Raw genomic sequence first — 12187 nt, forward strand, 5'->3', positions numbered from 1 at the left:
AACACTGCCCCAAAGCCCTCCTTTAAACCAACTGTTGACTCCTCTATTATTTTACCATGATACCTGCACATTGCTCTCACATGGGGGAAAACATACGTAGATTAGGCTTACTTAAACCCTTGATTTCCCCTGAGATCATTGCTTTGAGCTGATGGAGAGCAAAGCAACTTAAACTGGGAGGTGAGTCTAATACAAACCTTATAATAGACTTATGTATGCACTTGTTGGTAATAACAAGTGCTGTGAATCTAGTGAATGTCCTTATAGTTGGGCCTGAATGCCTTCTCCTTAACAGTAGGCACTGAAGTACCTAAGTAAGGATAAAATATTTCCAAGGAGGACAAGATGACACTTGCTGATGACAATTCCCTCTTATGACATCAGCCTCTCGGTGCCTTTCTCTCTCTCCAGAGGCTCTCTACAGGGCATCTGAACTGTCAACAAATCAGTGATTCAATTTTCAGGCACTTTGATTACATGGCTAAAATAATTTGGGCTTGAAAGTTTTAGAAAGTACAATCGTATATTACTAAGGAGGAGTCATGAGAAGATTGGGAGTGACAAAGCAGAGGTGTATACCTTAGGAAACTAGCTGAAAGCACAGCATAAAAAAAATAGGATGTGCTTTCTAATAATGGGAACCTATATTTAGGCTCCTTCACTACACAAAATAATTTCAAGGAAGATTAATCTGACAAAATGCAGAGACTCACAATGCAAACACCTACCTCTTACTAGTGAGCCTAGACTCTCTTTATAATCAGTGGAGAAAATAACCACTGTGCTGACAGTCTATGCTGTGAGTCACACTATCCTAAACTAACGTCTAAAATATCTCAGATGAATCAAACCCTGGAAGGGTTGAATTCTTTCTGCAAACAAGGAATGCGAGCTCAGCCAGATCACGTGTAGTGAGCTGGGTGCAATGCTATCACTAGAGTGAAACTCAGCAAAGTTTAGTAACCTAGGTCCAATGCGACAATCAACAAAACCTCTTCTCTCTCTCAAGCACTGTTAAGGTTGTAATTGCTTCAGTGCTCTACAGCAAAGCTCTGTAGATGTAGAGGTACTCTAGAGATCCAGAGCAAGCTCCAAATATGCCTTCAACAGTGATATCTACATAAAACACAGTGAGAGCTAACCAGGACTGCCTCTCCTGTGAGCTGTATTTAAAAAGGGAAGTAAGAACTACTTGTTTGTACCTAACGTACAATGTACATGTGATGTACCATGTAAGTTTGTACCCAATTTTACCCTAATTTTAGGAAAGCAAACTTCCAGCTGTTCAAGGAGTTAGTCAACAGGACCCCCTGGGAAACTTTCCTCAGGGACAAGGAAGCAGAACACAGCTGGCAGATCTTTTAAGAGTGCTTTCCATAGAGCTCAAGAGCTCTTGATCCCCACATATAAGAAATCAGGAAAGGAAGGCAAGAGACTGGTATGGCTGAGTCGACACCTGCTGTTCAAAGTGAAGGGCAAGAAAGGAAATACATAGGCGGCCGAAGCAAGGACAGGTATCCTGGGAAGAGTATAGGGATGATGCCTGGTTGTGCAGGGATGGGGTCAGGAACGACAAGAACAAGGCACAGATGGAGCTGAACTTGGCAAAGGATGTAAGGAATAGTAAGAAGAGCTTCTACAGGTATGCCAGCCAGAAAAGGAAAGTCAACAAAAGCATATCCCCCCAGACGAACAAGACTGACAAAATGGTAACAACAGATGTGAAGGCAGCTGAGGTACTCCACAACTTTTTTGCCTCAGTCTTCATGGGCAACCCTTCCTCCTACACCTCTCAAGTGGATGGTCCACAACACTGGTACCAAGGGAGCAAAGTCCCTCTCACACTGTAAGAGAAGACAGGTTCATGACCCCCTTTATGGATCTGAAAACACATAAGCCTATGGGACCTGATGAAATGCATCCCAGAGTCCTGAGGGAATTGGCTGATGCAGTTGCCCAGCCACTCTCCATATTTTAAAAGTCATGGCAGTCGGATGAAGTGTCTGGAGACTGGCAAAAGGTCAGCATTGCACCCATTTTTAAAAAGAGTAGAAAGGAGGGCCCTAGGAACTACGGACCTGTCAGCCTCCCGTCTGTGCCTGGGAAGGTCATGGAACAGATCCTCCTAGAAGCTATGATAAGGCACAGGACAGGGAGGTGATTCAAGACAGCCAGCATGGTTTCACTAGGGGCAAGTCCTGACTGACCAACATAGTGGCCTTCTATGATGGAGCAACTACATCAGTGGACAAAGGAAGAGCTACCGATGTCATCTGTCCAGACTTCTGTAAGGATTTTGATACAGTCCCCCACAACATCCTTCTCTCTAAATTGGAGATATATGAATTTTATGGGTAGACTGTTCGGTGGATGAGGAATTGTTTGGATGGCCGCATCCAGAGAACAGTGGTCAACTGCTCAATGTGCAGATGGGTATCAGTGATCAGTGGTGTCCCTCAGGGGTCCATACCGGGACCAGTACTGTTTGATGTCTTCATTGATAACACAGACAGCAGGATCGAGTGCACCCTCAGCAAGTCTGCAGATGACACCAAACTAAGTGGCACAGCTAACATGCTTGATGGGTTGCCACCCAGAGGGACCTGGACAAGTTTGAGAAGTAGACCATGTGAACTTCATGAAGTTCAACAAGGCCAAGTTCAAGGTCCTGCACCTAGGACGGGGCAACTCCCTGTATCAATACAGGCTGGTGGATGAAGGGATTAAGAGCAGCCCTGCCAAGAAGGACCTCGGGATACTGGTGGATGAAAAGATGGCCATGAGCTAGCAATGTTGCTCACAGCCCAGAAAGCCAACCGTATGCTGAGCGGCATCAGAAGAAGCATGGCTGGCAGGTCAAGGGAGGTGATTCTGCCCCTCTGCTCCGGTAAGACCCCACCTGCAGTACTGCATGCAGCTCTGGAGTCCTCAGCACAGGAAAGACATGGACCTGTTGGAGCGGGTCCAAAGGAGGGCCACAGAAATGATCACGGGGATGGAGCACTTCTATGAGCGCAGGCTGAGAGAGTTGGGGTTGTTCAGCCTGCAGAAGCAAAGACTCCAGGGAGATCGCACTGCAGCTTTCCGGTACCTAAAGGGAGTTTATAAGAAAGATGAGGACAGACTTTTTAGCAAGGCCTGTTGCAATAGGACAAGGGGTTATGGTTTTAAACTAAAGGAAGGTAGATTCAGACTAGATATAAAGAAGAAATTTTTTATAATGAGGGCGGTGAAACAGTGGAATGGGTTGCCTAGAGGCGTGGTAGATGCTCCATCCCTGGAAACATTCAAGGTCAGCTTGGACAGGGCTCTGAGCAACCATCTGGTTGAAGATGTCCCTGGTTATTGCAAGGAGGGTTGGACTAGATGACATTTAAAGGTCCCTTCTAACCCAAACTACTCTATGGTTCTATGATTCTAAATGTACATGTAATGTACTATGTAAATGTCTGAATTAAAAAAATTAGAACCCTAGCTCCCCAGAAACACATAGCTGAGGTCTTCAGAAAACTTCTGGCTGAGGAAGAGGTGGGGCTTCATCAGCACACCCCTCTCCTTTTCTTAAAAGCTTACACAGGTATCCCAGTGCTTGGTACGCTAGATGTTGCAAATGCAGCTATCTAATGGTCTTCAGACATTAGATGAAAAGCTGACGTTCAGACCCCGCAGTCATATTCTCGGGTGAAGAAGCTGGTGTACACTGCTGCAAGTTTTTTCCTTTGAGGATATGTCCACAGGTAGTATTCGTGCACTTAGCCAAAGAGTTTATTGCCAGTGGCTAGACTACTAGTGCTAGTTAAAGTTAAGTGACCTGAAAGTTTGCTTTTCCAAAAAACCCATGTTGCTTACTATGTAAATGCACAGTGAGGGAACATATATCTAGGAAATCAGAAAGGAATGCACTTTTCCATCAGATGGGTAAAATTTTAACTTAAGATCTTACAAGGATGTTAAACATAAGATCTTTTAACTTTTCTATTTACTGAAATCTAAGGTTAAAGGGTGATTTGGAAACAGTTTTAAAATATTTATTTTAAGAAAACAATGATATGGTTATAACTACATTAATAACTGAACTTGGAGTCAGGAAGCAAGCTTATATTAAATTCCTGATCCTTGAAAAAAAGAGGAAAAAAACCCTATGTAGCAACATCAGTAAGGACTTTCCCACTGTTATTTAATGACCAAAACAGCAGATGCTCAGTGGATAGCTGCATACCAACACCATGAACAGGAAATAGATTATTAATTGCATGAGAGTAGTAATGGCTCATTAGGTGAAAATAAATGGGAATTATCTCCAAATGACAATGGCTGCCTCTATTAACAACCTAGGTGATCTAATTGAATACAACAGAACAAGAAAACATGGTTACTCTAATTACATGGAAGCAAAACAATGTAAGCACCTCATTAATACCCTTTGAAAATGCCACGCATAGAACTGTATTACAGCTGTAAGAGTGGACAAATAAATAATACTTACCAAACAGTACTCATATGGGGAATACAAGTCAAAATAAGTATTAGAAGAGACTGAGAAGACTGTGTATACTATGGAAAATCAGACATGTAATAAGCATTAGATATAATTCTACCTGAGCCCCAGTTGCAATTTCATCAGCAGCTTCATTCATCACTCCTAATGTTTGGAAAGCAAATACACAGAGCTCCCGTTCACAAACAGTGGGCTACATAGAGAAAGAAAGTTAATTACATTTTTGTTCTAGTTTTCGGTTCTTGGTTTTATACCTATAACAAAACCCAAACACATTTAATGTTAGTTTTTAAACTCAGATTTTAACTGCAACATTAATTTCATATTATGAATACATGTCAATTCTTGAGGAAGATACATTATAGAAACATTTTAATAATCTGAAAAACAAGTGTGAAGAACTCTAAGACTTTTAGGTACTCACAGGGGCTAGCCTTAAAACCAAACAGATTACAAAACTAAAACTACAGGCATAGTACCCAAATGGCCTTAACACTATGTTATCAGGCTCTGAAAACTTTTTACATACTTAAAATTAACGGAGAACAAATCCTGAAACAGAGGGCACAAGTCCTGAACAAAGGGCACACCCCCTTCATAAATGCAAGTTTATTTTTCACAGCTTGTTATTCTGCTGTTGAGAACACACATAAAAATCTAATCTAGAAGACAAATTTCTTGAAGAAGCTACTTTTAATTTTTGACTAATTTAACAATTCATTTGTAAACTTTAAGAAAATGCATTATAGTTTTACAGAATAAACACTGTACTTGGGAAGGCCATGTTATTTTAATAAATCAAGGTGCTTCCACTCTTTTTTCAATTTAAAAAAAACAAACATAAACATCACCCCAACTTGCTGTTGAACTTGCTGCCATTTTTTGCCTATATTTTTGAAATATTTAATTCACAATGTCATCACAATGATCAAATAAAAAAAAATATTTTAATTGCATGTTGAGTGAGAATTGAGAGTTGAGAGTTTTGCCTTCACAAAGCAAAGCAGAAACAAAGTAAAGAAAATAGGTATGACTTCACAGGCTTCCTAATTGGCTACAACCCTTACAGCAACCCCATGCTTGTTAACTGAAAGATAATTAGCTGATCGACTTTTTAAAGGCTCAAGTGATGAGTTACACAGTGAATTTGTAAGCATTCAAACTGAGCAAACGGTTGAAAGAAATACAAGAAAGAAATTAAAACCTTCCTTAAAATTGACCCCAATAAACAAAAGTTTAAATTACAATGTTGAAAAAAAAAAGGTTTTGGATACTATTTCTTTGAATCCATATTACTAAATCCTAGCTCACTGAAACCTAAAACGATCTTTGGTGCGTACTACTGAACTTTTCTAATTAAAAATTCTGAGTCTAGCTACCAAGGTAAGCACTAAAGCATTTGTAGTGGCACACTCTGAAGTTCAAGCCACTGTCTCTAGGAGCACTTGGCAGAAATGAAAAAAATGAATTGAGCCCACAAAGAAAACATAAAATTTAGCTGAATTGTTTCAGGCAACAGCTTTGTCAGTAATAAGCATGCTGCTGTATTTGTAGTTACTTGTTTCATAGCCCTTCAAATACATATTTGCTGGGTTTTGAAGATTCAAGACTTCAATAAACATCTGAAATTACTACACTGTCATACGCTCACATCAGTTGCTTTACAAGAGCTATTATCATCTTTCAACTCTAATAGTGTCGCCCATTTGATTTATTTTAGCTGCTATGTTACATTGCATTAGACAGCAGACAAAGCCTAACATGATCCAATTTGCTGTGCCATGGCACTCTAGACAAAAAGTATTTATTATGGTCATTATTCTTAAGTTTTCCACATTTATAAGGTGGTTAAATAATTTGCTTAGTTAGCGAACCATGGTGGCACTACCACCTTGACTAGCATAATCAACAGTATACAGAGAATCCCTTTTATTCCAGAGCAAGGGATTGCTCTGGAATAGTAGAGCAATCTAAGCTTAGCTGTGCTTGCCATGAAGAAGTGTTAAGAAAATACTTATTTTTGAAATTTTGTTTACAACCTCAAGAAAGTAAATTATCCTGAGACTAAAAGATGGCAAAGGGAACACAGGATGTGTCATATTTGGTTTTTCTTTTTCCCCACTGTGTTATGATCCCAGAAATGTCTGAGCATCTGGAAGGGGGAAGTTAGGAAAATAGTCATTGTACTTATGGCAGACATTTGAAAGGCTTTTCTTCTCTCAGGTGGACACTGGAGCTAAGATCTTAAGGCTGGAGAACTGTAGATATGAGAAGCAAGGCAGCAAAATCTGCACTCTGAAGAGAAGCAGACATTACTGTTAAGGCCAATATAATTCTTTTGCTTTTATGTAGTTGATGAACCTTTCTGCCCAGTGTATTTTGACTCTGCAGTCTAATGGCAAAAATAACACAAACCCTGTAGCTATACAGACACTTCAATTACCTGCCTTTATATATCCACCCCGGCTGCCTTCTAACCCAGAAGCCATTTCAAGAGTGCTTTTGGATCCTGTTTCTGAAATTTGTCCCAATTTAACCAAATCAGATGATTCTAACTCAGAGTTCCCACAAGTGTTAGAGTGTTCCAAGAGAAGCTGGTATGGCCATTTCACTGTCCTCTGCTGCTCCGGTCATTACTTAGGTTCAAGCATTTACATTCCTTTCTTCCCCTCCAAAGTGAAAACATTGGCTTAAAATTAAGAAGCAAACATTTGGAGGTCTTTGGTTTGTCACATGATGATGACTCATTTATTCAATGTTACACTTCTGTATTTTGGGCTTCCACAATTGTGCATGCTAGAATCAACGAAAACATGAAAACCTAAGTTAATAAATCAACTCTGGAAGACAGAGCTTAAAAAAAATCACAAGCTTTATGGGAAAACTGGGATTGAAGGTGCTTTTACACTGCTGCTAATGTTTTGCATACTGTCAATGTGTCTCCGTTTATGGCATTTGCTTGTCTCTTCTCTTGTGATAGGATATGTGCCCTTGAGACAGAACAGTCTTGTTCTGACTTTATATCATAAATATGAGAAATGTCAAGAACAAACAAGAGCAACTACACTAACACATTTATAAAAGCTACATCCGATGTCATTTTTGGATACTCTTATTTTGGTTCAAGCACACATACTATTCAGCAAGCTGAACTCTTCTGAACTTGCTTGAAAGCTAAGAACTTTCATGTACGTACATGGAAGTATAGACATGTTCTTACTGATGTACTGATGACTGTATCCACAAAGGTACAGAATGTCCAGCTTTTACTAGATTACTAGTTTCCACTAGGACTTACATACTTATGTATATATTTCCGAATGTGTGCCTCATCTTAGGTACACACGGATTATTACAACTACAACTATCACCTTAAATGCATGCAGAGGTAACTATATTCTCCACTACCTGAAGAGAGCAACTGTAACTCCTCAACAGCAGCAGCTGCTAGTGGTCTCACATATACTTTGTTTTTCACTTGAAAGAAGAAAATTAACATAAAGGCATTGACTTCCACAAAACTGTTAAGTGAAGATCATCGCTGCTGAAAGGCTGTTTAGAAGGATAATTATTCCAGTGGGGAAAAGCCAGAAGAAAATAAGAGCTGGGCAATTAACCTGAGACTGCAAATACTTGGAAGCAGAAGGCACTGACAGAAGCAGAAAGCAATTTTTGAGCTTTTGAAGTTGTCAGGCTTTTCCTTTAGCTACTCCCATTCTTTGCATGCTCAGTAGCACCCACGCAACTGCTGCTGTGATGAAAAAGGGCTCAATCAGAGTTTCTGCATGTTACAATGCAAGTGCCACTTCTTACAGCAATGGATGTGAATGGCAGACTGGCAAACCACCTAGGTACTATGATATATTCTGGTTCCTGGATTCATACACTGCTTAAAATGTTCTCCATTTGAAAAAGTCGAAACTTTCAGAGCCGATATTGATCTATACTTCTACTTTATAATACATGCTGCAGCTGTGCTCAGAAACACAGCGTACCACCCTTTCCTGTATCCCGAGGGATGTCACACAGACACTAATCAGGCTGCATGACTGACACACCCCAGATCTCTGGATCTAAAAGGAGAAGCTCAGGGAAGGCTCGCTGCCTGACTCAGCAAATGTAACAAATGGTAAAGGTGAAACCATTAGCGACCATCTCACTTCCAAATGAAAGCAACAGGCATAGACATGAAATGTAACTACAAGTCTCTGTTCTGTTTCCTACTTGCAACCATGGTAATTGTTAAGTTTTTCCATAGGAGGAACTTCTCTCTTTCTCTTCCTTACACTCACCGGAAGGATGAGGATATAATGTGGCAGCAATAATACTGAAAATGTAATAGATAGATATATATAGAAAAAAAGAAAACAAAGACAAGAAAGAAAGGCAAGAAAGAAAAGAAAGACACAAAGCAAGCAAGCAAACAAGAAAAGAGTGGGAAAGAGCAGGGGCGAGAGGAGGGAGAGAGCAAAGGAGCCTGGTAGGTAAAGGTCTCTTTGCAAGTAAGCTTTCCAGTTTTTAACGTTTATTTTAAAGTTTGTGTCAGTATGGGTTTTTAGATATGTCTTAACTATATTTGTAAGAAAAGGCAAAATAAGACTGGTGGCTAATTCTCTACTGCCCAAGTCTGTATTACTTAAGGATCAATTATTTCTGGAGCAGTAAGAATAACACTACTAATTCTGAAACAGAATCCAGAGCTGTAGGAAAATCTCTCTCCCAGGTCTATCACAGCTTACATCTGTAAGCCACAGCTGCAGATGAATTAACAAACACTACAGAAATCTCAGTTTTATCTACAGATCTACACATGAGGTAAAAGCAGTACCTGGAAGGCAGGCACTCACGAGGGAGGCACTTGAATACTTTCTATTAGTGCTGCTTAAATGCCTTATGTAAAATTCCCATTCTCTGTAAAAGGACTACAGCAAAGCACGTTTGTGAGTTTAAGACACTTATGCTTCCTAGAGTGTTACGGAAAGGTCAATTCAATTCATAGTTGCTAAAATAAAAAGTTTTAGGTAATGTGTATCTTAGAACACACTCCCACAGAATTAAAAGGTAAAGACTTGAGTCCAAACCGAAAGATTTCTGTATCCACTGAAATCATTACTGAAATAATGCATAATTACCCTTAACTGTAACATAAGGTTCATCAAGCTTCAGAGTTTAAGCAATTTCTAATTATTAATCATCAATGCTATTTTGAAAGACAAATTCAATGCATATTTGCATACTCTGCCATGGTTTATATTTCTGAGTGAAGCATCCAGCACTACTCATTGTGGATTAAAAAACCTATGATTTATTAAAAATAAAATTCAGCTTTGCATTTTAATAACAAGTTATTGACAAGTTTTTTGTTTTAAACTAAAGCACACATTTAAAAATAATCTCATTCACATTAAATTTTTTCACTTACACAGAGTTAGGAATTGATTTAAAACTAAATAATTACCAAGAAATACACCCGTGTCCTCGATTTTCAAACTACTACAAGGAATTACAGAGGTGTTAGTCTAACCTTAGTTGCTCGAAAAAATTATGGAGAAGATTACACTGTGTATGAATTAAATGCATTTAAAGAACAATGCAATCATCAAGCAGAGTAAAACATGGATTCACAAAAGGAAAGTCCCATTTAATTACTTTGATAACATTCTAGGATAAAGCCACCTGCCTAGTGGAAGAAAGGAAGGCTGTGGATGTAATTTTTCTGAATTTTAGTATGGATTTGGACTGTCCCTCACAGCACCCTCCTGGACAAATTGTCCAGCTGTGGGATGAGCGGCTTCACAGTGTACTGGGTGAAGAGCTGGCTGAGGGGCAGAGCTCAAAGGTTTGCAGAGAATGGGGCTGCATCTGGCTGACGACCAGCCACCAGCGCTGTTCCTCGGGGCTCAATTCTAGGGCCAGCTCTGTTCAGTATCGTTATCCAAGACCTGGATGTGGGAGTTGAATGCAGCATTAGCAAGTTTGCGGATGATACCCAGCTGGGAGATGCTCTTGACTCTCTTGAGGGATGAGGGGCCTTACAGAGGGATCTAGACAGACTGGACTATTGGGACATGTGGGACAAAACAAGTCCAAATGCTGGATTCTGTACGCAGGACAGAGTAATGCTGGGGACAAGATTAAACTGTGAGAGGAGTGGCTGGGCACCAGCCCCACAGAAAGGGATCTGGTGCATGAAGGCTCAACACGAGTCAGCGGTGCGCCCGGGCAGCCAGGAGGGCAAACCGCATCTGGGGGGGATTGAACACGGCATAGCCGGCCGGCCAAAGAGGTGATTATCCCACCGCATCCAGCGCCGGTGCGGCCTCACCCCGCGTGCTGTGCGCGGTGCTGGGCCCCGCCATTTCAGAAGGGTGTGAAGGTCCTCGAAGGCGCCCAGAGGAGGGCAACAGCGCTGGTGGGAGGGCGGGAAGGCATGGCCTGCGCGGGGCGGCTGAGGCTCTGGGCTCGTCTGGTTTGGAGCAAAGGGGGCTGAGGGGCGACCTCGCTGCTCTCTGCAGCTTCCTGGGGAGGGGGCGTGGGGAGGGAGGTGCTGATCCCTTCTGCCTGGGATCCGCTGACGGACACGCGGGAAGGGTTCAAAGCTGCGCCAGGGGAGGCTCAGACGGAACATTAAGAAGCATTTCTTTGCCAGGAGGGTGGTCAAACCCTGGAACAGGCTTCCTAGAGAGGTGGTCGATGCCCCAAACCTGTCAGTGTTAAGGAGTCGTTTGGACAATCCCCTTAGTAACATGCTTTAACTCTGAAGTGCCCTGAAGTGATGGGGCAGTTGGACTAGATGATTATTGTGGGTCCTTTCCATCTGAAATATACTATTCTATGCTATTCTATACTACAATCCTAATGAAGTCAAGCTATTCTTAAGTTCTATGTAGGTTTTCACACTGCCAGAGAGCAGGAATAATTTAATACCCTATTTCACTATAAATCTGTAAGGTAAGCTCTCTGAGTAATTTCACAATATTCACGTCATACATGGAACATGCTGCTGAAAGACATTGGAGATACTACAGTGGTAAGTTGATAAACCTGTAGAAAGACGACAGTAGACTGAGGCTGAGTAAGAAATGTCACTTGTTATGTTTGGTTTTGGTTTGGCTGATCCAGATTTTATTTTCTGCTTTTCATTTTTTCTGCATTCTTGGACAGCTTATATAGAATAATTATTTTTAAAAAAATTTTACTTCCCAGGTATATGAAATAGATGGCAAATAGAGAAGTATTATAGAGTGCTAGCTGGGCAAGGTGCACTTTGGTACATTCTTGGCCACAAGAAAACCTATGCTACAGTGATTTTACTCTCTCAGTAAAAAATAAAGTGATTGAAATTCATTCTACTAAAGTATTAGTTGTAACTGGAAAGGCATTTTTTTCACAAAAGGAGATAAAACCATCCTATACTGTAGAGTAACGATAAGAAGGACCAGGGCATTATTCCACAAGAATCTTGGTCTTCCACAAGTATCTTAGCTAAACTGCAGTCTGGCTAAACATGTTTGTACACCTACACTTTTCTCCATAGTTTGATGATGTTTATTCTACTCCAGAACACTCCCAATCCTAAGCAGTGTACTGTTACCAGAAAATCAATGCTACTTGTGTTTCAGCAGTGGCTAAGAATCTTATATACAAAGGACAGAGAAATCCAAGACCTGTTCAGGTCAACAGGAACTC

At 40.7% G+C, this 12187-nt stretch overlaps 1 protein-coding gene across 2 annotated transcripts in view; it reads right to left on the reverse strand.

Annotated features, from left to right (window-relative positions):
- The window catches only part of PARP8 (poly(ADP-ribose) polymerase family member 8), a 120731-nt gene that overhangs the window by 19235 nt on the left and 89309 nt on the right, over positions 1-12187 (reverse strand). The window contains exons 15-16 of one of the 2 annotated variants that reach the window (XM_055791153.1): positions 4599-4691; positions 2951-3091 (exon numbers count right to left, since the gene is read on the reverse strand). In XM_055791153.1, the coding sequence (XP_055647128.1) occupies positions 2951-3091; positions 4599-4691 (234 nt within the window). The remainder of the gene's footprint in view (positions 1-2950; positions 3092-4598; positions 4692-12187) is intronic. The other variant, XM_005241958.4, reaches the window with a different exon arrangement.

Source organism: Falco peregrinus, chromosome Z (genome assembly GCF_023634155.1).
Source record: "Falco peregrinus isolate bFalPer1 chromosome Z, bFalPer1.pri, whole genome shotgun sequence".
Classification (NCBI taxonomy): Eukaryota; Metazoa; Chordata; class Aves; order Falconiformes; family Falconidae; genus Falco; species Falco peregrinus.